At 41.0% G+C, this 14,936-nt stretch overlaps 2 protein-coding genes across 4 annotated transcripts in view; one reads left to right on the forward strand and one right to left on the reverse strand.

Annotated features, from left to right (window-relative positions):
- Nucleotides 1–14,936, reverse strand: part of LOC121856425 — a 99,644-nt gene that overhangs the window by 11,638 nt on the left and 73,070 nt on the right. The gene's annotated exons all lie outside the window — the stretch shown is intronic.
- LOC121856450 (superoxide dismutase [Cu-Zn]-like) lies at nucleotides 3,141–14,268 on the forward strand. The gene is made up of 5 exons (XM_042352050.1): nucleotides 3,141–3,209; nucleotides 5,945–6,007; nucleotides 6,358–6,451; nucleotides 6,784–6,890; nucleotides 12,478–14,268. Exons 2-5 carry the CDS (start codon nucleotides 5,945–5,947, stop codon nucleotides 12,856–12,858), a joined length of 645 nt encoding a protein of 214 aa, XP_042207984.1. The 5' UTR covers nucleotides 3,141–3,209; the 3' UTR covers nucleotides 12,859–14,268.

A 14,936-nucleotide genomic window follows, 5' to 3' on the forward strand; every position in this document is an offset into this window, starting at 1 on the left:
ATTGGCAGAACTTCCTGCGTGTGGACAGCAACAAGGCAGAGCTGTTCAAATTTTTGTCAGTAGCTCTCCTGAAGAGGTTTGACCCAGAGGACAAACGTTCGTTAGTTATCACTGATGGTAAGGCACTCCTTGATGGATCTGACCTAACTTGCCCCAATGCAACCATGAAAAAGCTGACAGTCGCATGTTGCGCCCTGCATCCCATGCAGCACGGTATGGCTACCACAAGATACTGATCCGGACTGTTAACACCGACGTGGTGGTTTTGGCTGTATCTGTTGCTCAACGGCTGCCACCAGGAGATGATCTGTGGATAGCATTCGGAACTGGTAAGAGTTTCCGATACCTCGCAGCCCATGAGGTAGCAGCTTGCCAATGTCCCATGCTTTGACAGGGTGCGACAGGGCAAGACGACTGCCTGGGTAATCTGAAAAGTGCTGCCAGAACTGACAGATGCGCTGTTGAAGCTGTCCTTAGCACCGCGTGACATACCAGATGTCATGCACACCACCGAGAGGTTTCTTATCCTTCTGTATGACAGAACAAGTACATGCACAGACATTGACAAGGCACAAAGAGACTCTTTATGAAGAAGAGCAATGTGCAGCTGATCCCCCCAACCAAGGCAGCTCTGGAGGAGCATGTGAGGAGGGCGGTCAACCAGGGAGGCTATGTGTGGGGCCAGATGCTGCTACCAGCACCAGAGCTGCCTCCACCAACCAGCTGAGATTGGAGCAAAGATAAGGAAGGACTGTGGGCCATACTGGATCATCTAGACGAGACTACCTCAGGCAGCCCACACCTGCTATGAGCTAGTAGGGTTGTGTGAGGCGTTGCAAGTGCAAGAATACTGCACTTGAATGCACAGCCCTGTGTTTGTGTGAAAGGGAATGCTGACAGATATATTTTTCTGCCCTCTGACGAGAACTGCGTATATGAACTGTTTGATTCGAAATGTCAGCATGACATTGTCTTGGCCACTCTTTATTGTGGCTGTTTGCTGGTTAATCCTTTCAATTCAAACTGTGTTCTTGATTACATTTGCACCTTTGTTTCTTTGTATCCACAAAACAGTTGGAAGATAATGCTGAACATGCATTATTAACTGCATTACTATTATTCTGATGGGAGTATAAAACGCACTAGTGAAGATAATCGTACTTGTACTCACCTGATTAACTAATCTAGTAGTAAATGCGGCCCTGAATACCAATTCTTGCTGTCTGTTCATAAATACTGTACAACAAGGTTAGCAGACTCTTCACCTTGAGCAACACGGAACGATTCTATACAACACACAGACATTATTCTCAGAACTCTTCCTGAATATTCTCCTGGTGCTGGTGTGCCACATGTGTGCTGATCGCCGGCCCTAAGACTGCCATTCTTTTCCTATTATACCATTCTTGTTCTACAACCCCGCCACCCTTCCCTAACTTTGCTCTGATAAAGGTCCTGTTGTATTAAAAAAAATGGTCCCGTAACGGGCATTCTACGAGTTTTTAATTGGGTTAAGTGAAATTATCTGCTGTTGTCTGTGCTTCTTGTATAATCAACACTTTTTTTTAAATGACTAGGGAAAGTATCCAATATAACTGACAAACACATACCATTGTTGGTGATATCTTTTTTAAAGCTATTATTATCGACAGCATTATTATTAAAGTAAAACTGGGAAGGTGAGAGATTCAGTGGTAGGAAAAGATGTGTTGTGGTGGCGTATGATTCCTCTCCCATCTCTCCCTAGCCGAACTTGTCCTACTAATAGTCAAGGTTTTCTGTCATACAACGTTCAGGACAAGGAAGTCGGTAACAATTCCTGGAGCACGGGGCAGGAGGGGGGCTATATTCTAGTGGCCTCAGTCGAGTCAGTGATGTATGTAGTGAATTTCGGAGTATTAACTCTATTTTGATTGTTAAGCCCTGAAGCGGGAAGGCCTTTGTATTATTGCACTACTCTTATCATTTCACCTCTTCCGTGAAGTTTCTGTATCCCTGATCTACTCCAACAATCAGGGCAGAGAAGAACTAACAATAGAAGAAGATAATGCTGATAAACTACGTGCATTTCAATAGTTTTAGTAGTCAATATGATGCAACAGAACGGCATTGCTTCCAAATCGTTGAATCTTGTAGACCGCGTTTAAAAACAGCTTAGGCCTCTTTCACACTATGCGGTTTTTCGCCGCACCGGAGAGACCACGGTTTTCTGCCGCACAATAGTCCAGCTGCCACGTACAGCGACCCAACTACAGTTTGCAGCGTACGGGCGCGGTACCGGACAAGTCCAGTGGGACGCCGCACAGGCAATACGGCGTCGGACCCGCGAATTCGCAGCAACCTTATAGTGTGAAGGGGTACATAAGAACTATCAGTCGATTGCTATGTCCGGCACCGCACCGCATCTAGATGCGGCGAGAAACCGCATAGTGTGAAAGGGGCCTTAATGAAAACTTTCCTGATTGAATGACACGCTGACTGACCCAGTGAAAGAACTTATTTACCTAACCTCGTCTCTCCTTCGTCTGCTAGGTCTAAACATTGCTGATGATTACTGCACTTAATCACTCTACTTGACTTCAACAGGACAGTTAATTTCGCCCATAAGGGTTTTTATATTTAGTAAATCTAGCATTACCTGCTTCATTTGTTATCGAAGATTCATGATTCCTCTTGGTATCCGCTCTTTCACTGCGCGACTCTCTCTGACATGCACGGGAGACTGGAAAGATGCAGGTAATCACAGTCTCAGCAAAAAATTACTGGTTACCTAACATAAGGACCAGGTAGACGCCATCACCAGGTGTGACTTTAATACATCTGCAACGAGTCATTTGAAGATGAAAACCATTTAATTCTGTCATTTAGTACGTATGTTTGTGTCAGCTTTTATTTCCGTATTGAAAGACATAGTAAATTAAGATTCTGCTGCATGCACCCCTTCCTATAACATGAATAGCTTTCATAACCTTTAAAAGTTGTCCAGTGTAGAAACTAAAACTCAAGTGAAACGAGTTTAAAAACCCTGGCAGCTGAACCACTTACAGAATGTAAATGAAAAAATCAACCTCTGCGCAGAGAATCACATATGACCTTCACTTCCAGGCTACGCTTGGCAACACTGCTTCACCATATTGGGATAGAGAAGGGAGGTAAGGAAAGAGCAGCTTGAGAGCTCCCTCAGTTGTGGCTCAACCTGCGATGTGAAGGTAAGTACTGTAAAAGTTGTCATTGCTCATAAAGACTTAAAAACGGTTTATATTAGTTCTAGTCGAGTAACAATAAAAAAGTAACCTACATTTATTGAGTGTGATGCTTTTTACTGCCGTTCTATTTAGTTGAGTTAGTGGAACAAGGTTAGGCTTCATCATTGATGTTAAAAAGTTTTACTGCACTCTAAGTAGTCTTTAAGAGCGCACTTTAGGTAAATATATACACTTAGTAAGTGGAAATAAAGAGATAGTCATATCTAGTTCTTCAGTGAGTGGAATGTATAAAAGTGATGTTTTTTAAAGCCTTACTACACAAGCTCAGACTTTTCTCAGATTTGTCTGCACAGATCAAGTCTGCGCAGACAAATTTGAATATGTGTACTGTCGGGGAGGTTTGTGGACTGCAGACCGTTTTGCAAGGTTTGTGCAAAATCAAGCGCTGCCACAAAGATATCTTTACAGGGAAGCAAGGATTATCAGTTAAAATGCCAAATCGATAAGAATCGATGATAAAATATTAGAATAAAGATGAGTACCAATACTTTTCATTTGTCGGTAGGAGGCAGCTACCAAACAGGGAGGTACTACCGCCTGGGAAGATATTGAAAGCATAATGTATTGTCTAATGGTAGACCTGGCTGCCATATGGCTTCACGAAAATTGTGACCAAGTCCCAGGTTGCTCATCTGACTTTCTGCCTCATTTACACACAATTGCAGGGTATCAATAGTTTCTCTTACTATTGACAACACAACATACATATATTGTTTCTCACTATTGATCTTTTTTTCATTATTATATTTCTTTATTATCTTTATTATTAGTGTTGTTACATTCGACTAATAGCTGAATCGATTCTCAAGTCGGGACTCGATTCTGGGATCATTAAGGCGGACTCGCTGGAATCGATTCCTGCCCAGCCCTGTGTGTGTACTGCGCCGCTGTCATTGAAGTGCTAGAGACGTTCATACGCAAAGCTCTCACCAATATGTCAAGGGTTCGACTCAAGGCTCGAGCCGTTCGAGCCTCAGCCCGGACACACGTGAGAAGGATGTTATCCAGTGTGACCCTCACTACCAAACATCACAGGTTTCCCGGTCCCTCCTGTACTAACACTGGATAAACCGCCCAAACGGATAGTAAGCTCATAAGTGGCGAATATGATATTAAAAAAATTAATTACCGACAATATTTAGCTCTGTACATGTTCCAAGCCGAATACAGCTACCACAAGACTATATACTTCACCACTTCCTCCTACAAGTAGCATCACTTTATCCTCTAGCATCTGTTAATTAAGACAATTTTTTTACACAAAGGGGGGTCCAGGGAGGCGGAGACCCTTTGGCTAGGAGTTTACGTCCTTCTGGTTTCTCTGGCTAGGAAGTTTCATCAGTTTTTTTTTATTTTTTTTTTTTTTTGGGGGGGGGGGGGAGCGTTTTAACACCACAATTTCCCTCTACTTCTAAGCCCTGTCCACTTTGTGCAACCAATATTTTTGGTAACTAGGAGGTTAAATCTCCATAACTGCTCATTTGCGACGGAAATGAAGGTCACAGTCACTTGGAACACCACAAACCACACTAGAAAACCCTATTTTGTTAGTAGTTTCCGTGGTTAACTTTTCCGAGTCCTTACCACCATTGTTTATACCACTTTATTTTGCAACTTATTTCTTTTTTCAACCCACATGCCAGAGCACAAGCGTATAGCAGCAGTATCTATGCGGTAAACCGGCTCTTCTAAAATGGGATGGCGAACTGAGCTGTTTGTGCAGACGTACAGGGTAGCTATGATTGATCGATTGAGTTATGCAATATGAAGGAAAACATACCCAGTTGAGTCTTGGCTGCGTAGACTTGGTGTGTACAGACAAATCTGAGAAAAGTATTCGTGTGTGTAGCAGGCATTACAAAACAGATATGGGGTCGTTTAATGAGAGACATGGTTGACTTGATTAGGCATTTTCGTTTGTTTTTAATAACTACATAATAAACAGTCATGGATCCTACATTTAGTCAACACAGTGGTTATGCATGATACGCTAGTTGTAATTTGCTGGCTTTTACAACACCTCTGCAAATATCACCATCATTACCATTAACAAAATCAGCCCTATCAATCGCTTCTTCATAAAACTGATGGGTGAAAAGAGTCATTATTATATGTTTTATGGTTTGTCTGCGACGATAAAGGCAGATGTAGTGTCCTTTCTCAGTATATAAACAAGCTCCACATTTTGGTCAGTCTGAGATCAGATTCTTGAAGGTTCGTACATTTAATTTTATTAATCAACATATCTACGAATGGTGGCAAGGTGGTAGCACGTACAATATATATACTTTTTTTGCAGTATTTTCAAGCATTTAACATTGGTTGTCGTGTATTGAGGTAACATTAATTTTAAGTGATAAATATTAAGGACAAAGTTGTGCCGAGTTGCCAATTTGTTTTTTTGTTGTGCCGTTTGTGCCCTCATTATTATATTCATCTTTAACATAATTGAAGTGGCTAAATTATGGCAATACACAGCATAAATAGCTACTCACGTACAGGTACGCATAATTAAATCACACAATATACGTATACAGGACCGTATACTATTATATAACTATTTACGTCCCTATGATCTGGACAGTGACACACTATACTGTGACTATTTATACACTTGCAACTAGTAGGTATTTATGAAGTATGTGTAAACTTAAGGGTAATAAAGTCTTGTTTAACAGATGATGCTGGCCAGTGTGGTGTTGGAGCTGCTGCTGTTGTCTTGTGTCGTCAACGCCCAGGATGTAGGTAGACACTCAAAATGTGTGCCGTTATCACTAGGGTAGCCAAGCATGCTCTCACAAGTTTACAAATATCAAGATGATAATCACTAAAGTTATTGCCAATGATAATTTATTGTGTCATGGCAGCTACACATCAGGACCTGATTAAGAGGACGGGCAGGGTCTATCATTCCTGTATTGTTCACTTGGTATTGCATCGGAAATTCAAGTAAATAAATTAAATCGACGTTGCACGGTCAAATTATTCAAATCATCCGCGACAGTAATCAACAGAACGAGAAGTGAGACAGCAGGTACTGAGGTGTCCCTCCAGGTAGTCTTTCTGACCGATTTGCTCCTCTTCCCCTCAGGGACCTGCTGCTGTGGTCCGCATCCTGCCTGGCAATGAACCTGCCATTGGACTTCTCGCACTCTCTCCATCCCCAGGAGGAGTCACTATCTCAGGTAGGAAAGAAGCTATGGCCAGATGAGAATCTCTTAGGGGAATGATCATTGTGGATGGTATTCTTAGGAAATCTCTGATGATGGTAAGTTCTAACTGGATATTTCATATCTCTCAGAATAGTAGATGATCTTAAGAATGGTATGTTGGTCTGACGACTTAGACATCTTAGTGAGAATTAATACTGGAGTACTGCATGTAATTTTCAATTAATCGTGGTTATTCCAGCCACTTTCCTTTACCTAAACCTCTCCCTGGTTCGTGACAGTATCTTTTACACTCTTTCCAAGGCCTTCCTCAATCAAAAACCCTCACATCCTAATTACTCCTACAGGGACGATCTTGGGGATGAGGCCAGGGGTTCACGGGTTCCACGTCCACGAGCGAGGTGACCTGACCGACAAGTGTGCGGCCGCCGGGGGACACTTCAACCCCTTCAATGTAAGTGTGCAGTTCTTTTGTCATTACTACCCGTTCTCCTTAACTAAGTGTTCATTCTGTACAACATGGCAAATGAAATTCAACACCAGCAAGTGCAGCGTACTTAATATTGGAAGAACAAATACTGTCAATGTATACAGCCTTAACAACATCAACCTAGAGAAGTCGACTTGTGAAAGAGACTTTGGGGTACCTGTAAACCCGGACCTACGGCCTAGAAAACAGTGCGTTAATGTTCGAAATAAGGCAAACAGAGTATTAGGTTTTATATATAGAAGTGTAAGAGTGCAGAGGTCTTATTGCAACTATATCTTGCGCTAGTCAGGCCGCACCTCGATTATGCGGTTCAGTTCTGGTGCCCTCATTATAGAATGGACATCAATTCACTGGAGTCGGTGCAGCGAAGAATGACGAAAATGATTCCGGAACTTAGAAACTTTCCATATCAAGATAGGTTAAAGAAACTAAACTTGCATTCCCTAGAAAGACGAAGAGTGCGGGGAGATATGATAGAAGTATTTAAGTAGGTGAAAGGAATCAATAAAGGCGATATAGATAAAGTTCTTATAATATTCGAGCAGGATAGGACTCGTAGCAACGGATTTTAGTTGGATAAGTTTAGGAGGGAGATAGGAAGGAACTGGTTCACAAATAGGGTGGTGGACGAGTGGAACAAGCTTAGCAACTTTGTAGTAAGTGCTGGAACACTGGAAGTTTTAAAAGGAGGCTGGATAGATTCGTGGATGATAGAGAGTGGTAGTAACTCTCGACAGGACTGCCATGCACAGGCCAACCGGCCTATTGCAGACTCATTTTTTTACGTTCTTATATATATATATATATATATATATATATATATATATATATATATATATATATATATATATATATATATATATATATATATATATATATATATATATATATATATATATATATATATATATTCAAGAAATTGAATACCCTTTCGGTCGACTGTCCACCTGGCGCTAAATAAAACTTTTCTTTTCTTCTTTTTCTCTTATATCCTCTTCACCATTGATCGGCTTGTTAGCCGCTTGGGCGGTCGGTCACGTTTGTTACACAATGTGGGCAAGTACTGGTCATGCACTGGCTCCTGAATGCATCTGAACCTGCTCCAGTGCTTGTCAAGTCTGGTCTTGAAACAGTTCACACTCGGTGCAGTCACAACACTTTCCGGCAGGTTGTTCCAAGAGCTTACAACTCTCACTCCAAAAAAGTTTACCCTCACAGTTTTCTGGACTTCCGGCTTCAGCCGATTCTCTGTCGGGTCTCAGTATTGTAGGTCACTTGTCCATCGATTTTTTTTATTGCCACTGGCTACCGGACTGACTGACTATTTTACCTAACCAGCTATGATCAGGATGATCATTAGGTCTAGTGATGAACATCGGCAAAACCCTTCCATATTTTTCTCCTCGGATTTGTGCGATTCACGTGGAAGTTCCAAAAAAGTCGGAAATCCGGCAAAAACCGAAAAATCACACTCCTGATCCACCTATATGACTCATGATAAATATGTGGAATAATCCACTGAAATAAAGTCACTTAATTATAAGACCAATTCATCTCTGACGATACTCATTGCAGAATTAGTAGGTATAACCTGTAATATTGGAGTGGACTACTTACTGGAACTTGTTCCTAAAAGTTTAATTTTTACTTGTTGTATAGTACATCGTTAATTTATGGTAAGATTGCTGTTAAAATAACAATATTGTGAAGTGGAACTGAGTTCACATAAAATTCCATGTTTATTTGTCAAGTTCCCTGCCTTTTCCAGATTTTTCAGACCATTAGACACCCTGTCCAATAACAAACTTGTATAACATACTTGTATAGGATATGTAATGCTAAATGGTCAGTTGTAGTGCGGGACTCGTGGTGTATTCTTGGAGTTAATCGTCATACTGGCTGGGAGCTGATGCCCATGTTGATAGCTATTCTTTCCTTAAAAACAAGAGTATAAGCTCAATAATGCATCCGTATGTGGATTTTTTTTTAATGTTTCGCCTGCAAATCATTATGGCCTTGATAAATCAGCCAAGTACTGTACCATTACTGAGCATAAGTGTTTAAAATAAGCTTCATGCTGACTGAAGCTCTTGAAAAGTCTTGGGAACAAAATATCATTTATTATGTTTTATACAAAAAAGAAAAAAAGAAAATAGAAACAACCAATCACCAGTTGACACCAGACCCGCTACAACCACCCTCCCTCCCCTACCCTCCTTTACGCAAGTGACAGTATCTTGGTGTTTTATAAATAACGAAACGCGTGAAGGCTGGTGTAGGGTGGTCATGTTGGCAGGCGAGGGTTGGGCCTCGCAGTACACACCTAAATATACTTCTCACTACACACCACATAAGAATGTACGCTACGTGTTTACTCATTATCTAAAACAAAAATGGTTATGTTTTTAGAACGTATTTAACAAGTTACATGTTGCACATCTGGTCAACTATGAAGATATATTGTCAGTGTTCAGTAAAGCAGAACCTTTATGGAAACAAAAATTGTAGTACAGTACAAGGACTAGACTTCGAAGATACTCAACCACAGTTTACCACTTACCATTCCCACGTTTTGATCGCTACACGACCTGCCTTACACCTTAGTGTTCTATCCAAGAATTACTAGTTTTATATCGCAAGAAAATCTAAATGATCTGTAATAACACTTGGAAACCCACACCCACTCTGATGAAATAGCGCTTGAACAAAGATAAAGTTATGAAAGTTTAATTTCCAAATGATGCTTGGATTGCATGTGTGAATGTGTGTGCGTGTGAGTGTGTGTGTCCACCTGCTAGTCTCATTTCAAAAGAAAAGAAATACTGTGTGCACCAGAGCAAAGATATTGACAATAACACGATTCTTTGATAATACTGTACCCTGTTTATCTGACGGTAAATAGTTGGTCAACTCATTGAACCAACATACAAATACCTAACCTTCAGAATTCGGAAATAATTTACTTTATACAAAAAAAAAAAAAAAAACACGATTTTGTATCTGACAATCAACATAATTATGTAGTTGTCAGTTATATAAGTCATCTTGTCATGATCATACGAAATTATTCAGTTCACTATCAGCTTATTTCAGGGTATATATATATATATATATATATATATATATATATATATATATATATATATATATATATATATATATATATATATATATATATATATATATATATATGGTCTAGTAGTAGTCTAATGTGCTTATCCTTTCGATATTGGTAACACATCTATAGCTCTTATGCGAGGAAATACAAACCTACTTTTGAAAAAGCACTGTTTTTAAGGGCACCTGTTATCAAAGTCTTTCTACAATATTGATAAGTCATAAAATGTAAACTGATCTGAAGGAGAGATTAATTATATGGGGATATATTCGGTTTTATATATGTATTATTAATGCAAAATAAAGTTGATTGCTTGATTGATATAGATTTATAGTAACATATAGAGCTTACTATAACTTCATGTGTGAAGTGTGGTGGAGTGGATGAAGAGGGATACACTAAGGTGGTATGGACATGTGCCGAGGATGCATGAAGACAGGGTGACAAAAAAGTTTATGAAAGCAAGAGAGAGGGGAATGTTGGGAGGGGTAGACCAGTTGCCACCTGGGAGAAAAGAGTTAGAGAGTTTGTTGAAGAGAGAGCGGGAAGGGGAGGAAGAGTGTTTGAGAGAGCAAGCGAGGTGTGCAAGGATAAAATGGCCTGGAGACATTTCTGCCATGGCCATCCCCGTAGGGGAGTTCCCGGGAGGGAACAAGGCGTCGGCGATATTGATTGATTGATTGATTAAAACAGAGCTCACCGGAGCGCCGCTCCGGTGAGCTCCGGCAGCACTGCACCCCTGCTAACACTACCCCGGAGAGATTTAAGTGAAAAAAAAAAGCCGGGGGGTGGGAAATATTCAGGTAATTAGTTTTTTTTTTCAAACAGCTCAGAGAATCACTAATTATCTGTAATAGAAATATTACACCTTAACGTTTGTTTTGGTGAAGTTTATATATGGGACTTCTAAATACGCTTACTTTGCTGAAAATAAGAATATAACTTTTCATGTCACTCCGTTCCTGAATATACGCATCATATTCGTCAAAATAATTCTTACCCACGCCTAGGTCAAATGTAGCAGGGTAGATGTGATTAACTTGGTATGAGTTATGAAAAAAGGTGTTATATAATACTATAGTATAGTAACTCGGACCCTACTTATGTAAACAAAATTACACAGGCAAGTCGACTACTACATCACCACACCGATTTAAAGTTCATATATTCAGGACACGAAGGTCAAGTCTAGTATTCCCCACAGCTCCCCATGATGGTGTAGAGCCTGGCACTTGGTCTGGGACATTACCTGCATAAATGAGCCAAGACTGTACAAGGAGAAGCAGCCATAGTCAAACGGGAGAAAACCTCATCACTCGACCTGGTTTGAGTGCTCTCATACTGGCGGGCAGTGAGCCAAAGTTAACCTTACATGACCTACTGAAGAGAATATAACCTTGAATAATTTGTGGTCATCACGTTAACGTTTCAACAAATGCCAGAATTTAATTTCATGCAAATAGCCAGAATTTAATCTCATTACCATCTTTACTTGCCTTCAAGTAAACTTTGCAGTACGTAATTAATTTATCTGCAGTTACAATGCATATAATAAATCCGTCTAATGTTGGTTAAAAGTTTCCTGGTCAAAGAAGGAAGATAAGGGGAACAATATTAGTACAGCTGCGTACCACATGCGAGGCTGTAAGTTAGTTTCACTGGCCGAGAACCTACGACTAACTCAATCTGCAAAGCCTCGTTCATGGTGTCCATCAGCGCACACACACGGCTCAGTACACTGGGTTGTCCGGGCTGTGAATCTTGGCTACTATACACGTTGTCATCCCACCTACAAGGTTGCCACAATATACTCATGGCCCACTAAAGTATTGGAGGGTCTGAGGCCACAGTACATCTAACATCTACGGACTGCATTTAATATACGTGATCAGTCCGGTGACGTGCTTGCATTCCTTCAGTCAGTCATTAATAATATATTGGCAGCCATTCTGATTTTGGTATCAACGAGAATATTTATTATTAAATCTTGGTACAAGTTTGCCATCTTTTTTTTGGGTGGGGGGTTGTAATGTGTGTATATAGGGAGAGGGGCAGATCGCAGGCAAGTTGGTCATGTAAATTAGATTAATTTAACTTCGACTTTAAAGTACTTAATTTACCAATCTTGTGCTGACGAAGGAGGAACGTTATTCATCGGCAGCGGCCAAACAGTACACCACCTCACCAAGGTGTATGCTAGTTCACACAAAGCTACGTCTTCCATTACAGTAGTTACAGTATACTGCACGGTTAACTATTTTTTTAATACCTTGTGATGACAAAAGTCAGGACTTGATGTGATAAATATCCATAAGATAACGAAATTAATTGGCTCAGGTAAAGGCACCTTGAGTGGGTTTGTTACATGATTTTATTTTCAACTCAGATTAAAGCTCTAACTCTTGTTAACTCAGGTGATTCTCTTCCTCACAGAGAAACCACGGCGGTCCAGGGTACTTCGAGCGCCACGTGGGAGATTTGGGCAACATTGTGGCAGACCAGTTCGGTTCAGCACAGGTCTTCATTACAGACAATCACCTCTCTCTTGACCCCACCTCTCCAGCTTTCATCGGTGACCGGGCCATCGTCATCCACGCCGGGGCCGACGACCTGGGACAGGGCGGCAACGCTGGCAGCCTCATAACCGGCAATGCGGGGAGTCGCGCAGCCTGTGGAATCATTCGTTTGACCTATCCGTCTTCACAGCTAGTGCAGCAACAACCAGTCTACCCCCAGTTACAACCGACAAATATTAAAGCTCCAGCATTACCACAGTCTGCACATCAGATCAGATTCCCCTCAGACTCGGAGTAGAATGAGACGCTGTGACCCTGATGTGTAAGCTTGTCATCTGCCTTCCAACAGACCAACTAAAACCCACACGCTCTGTAACTCCAACTCGTTTATCGAGTACAGGAATCAGGGTTTTCAAACACCTGGACAGTGTCAAATGGGGATCACCCAAACAGTCAGATGTTCTCAAACAGGGGTTTGAGAACCCCCAGGGGTATGCAGGAGTGTTTCCAGGGGGTACATTGAGGGCTGGCGAAAATCAATTTAGAATATACTAATTTCACCAGATTTAATTCATGAGGTTATAGAAATTTAATGCTATATTTACAATATGAAAATTTGCTTCTCTCCAAGCACCACATACGTTTTAACATTCACATACAAATAATTTCACCGCACAAGTTTTTATATTCAAATAACCAACAATAGGTAACTTGAGAGAGAGAGAGAGAGAGAACGACGGATAGATGAGGGTCTACATCAGATTTACAAAATCCAGTGTAGTACCATTCTATATTCAGCAGTAATAACGGTACGGGTCGATGGTGAGAAAAAGTTTGAGAACCCCTGATTCTTGAAGATTAGCTCCCAGGCTTATTTCACCTGATTATTAACCATCTTAACGCTACCTGGGGGGTTAGGTTATGGTAGCGTTAGGGAGGTTAATCTTAAGGTGAAATAAGCTGGAGTCTAAGCTTTAGGTGACCCCCGGTTGGTAAACTGGAAAGGTATTGAGAAAATCTGACCAAAGAAGAGGAGAACCGGGGGGACAGGCCAATATTCACGATTCACGGTCTTAGTGTTACGCCCACGTAAGCACACATTGAGTGGATAGGTGGGAACCATTGATCTTAAAATCAGAAATGACTGCGGGTATAAAGTGCAAGTAATCATAGTCACTTTCATTTGGTGGAAGCATATCTTAAGGTGGGTGTCTTAGCCTAAATAAGCAAAGCAGTGTACACGATCAATAAGTATCTGCACATTTCGCGTGAAACAATCTGACACCACAGACGATGGATATTGCAAAATACCACATATCGCTTGCTAGCGATATTTTCTGTTTTATCCTTAGTAAGAACTGTTATTGTATGCACATTCCAAAGAGAATAGATTAACCTTGCGAACAATGTGTAACGTGGTTCATGTTGGTGGTTGGGTTGCGGTATAGGTGTATTGATCATTTAGGAAATCATCAGACCCAATGTGCACAGATACTTTTTTGATCGTGTATGCACCATCACTCACCGCCCCACTTACCATTAAAGATGTAATTTTATCAACGACAATCTTGACGGTATTCATTATCAAAATAGTACAGTATACATCTCTTATCACTGTTTTGCTCTACGCGAACACATACTCTGGATATGTTTATATTTGAATTAAAATGAATAACAAGTTTAGAAATAAAATTTATTTTGAAACATTGATTGGTTTATTCTTCACCACCATTTGTGTGTCAAACAGTGTCATGTGTGTTAAGTAGTGCCATGTGTGTCAACTAGTATCATGAAGTGTTAGCCAGTACTATGAGTGTCAGCTAGGATCACCACATGTCAGGTTGGATCACCATGTGTCAGCCAGGATCAATACGTGTGTCAGCCAGGATCACTACGTGTTTCAGTTGGGAATTACTACTACTTTGCTGTCACTCGGAATCGAGTATGACGATCATCCAGCTATGATACAATGATATGAGTTATTAAGGATCTCACCTCAGTTGGTGAGCTCTGAGGTTACTCGAGAGGCCGATGCGGGACCGACAGGGTCGTCCACAGACGTTGCACTTGTGGAGAACTACATCTAGTGCGGGGAGGGACAGTAGTGTCTTTCTGGCTCTGGCGCTTGTCTGCCTCGGTATGCAGTCGGGTTAACTCGATAGTATTGACACCTTCTCGTGTGGTGCTCCTCCAAGCGTTACTGTGTGGAGTAATCGTCTCCCAGGTGAAGGGGTCGATTTGACACTTTTTCAAGTTTGTCTAAAGACTATCCTTATACCTTTTCACTTGTCCGCCAGCGTTACATTTACCATTCGTTAGGTGGCAGTCTACTGTCGTCCATGCTGGTAACATGGCTTCTGAGAAAAGTTAAGGCTC

This window comes from Homarus americanus, unplaced genomic scaffold, assembly GCF_018991925.1.
Source record: "Homarus americanus isolate GMGI-L3 unplaced genomic scaffold, GMGI_Hamer_2.0 scaffold1024, whole genome shotgun sequence".
NCBI lineage: Eukaryota > Metazoa > Arthropoda > Malacostraca > Decapoda > Nephropidae > Homarus > Homarus americanus.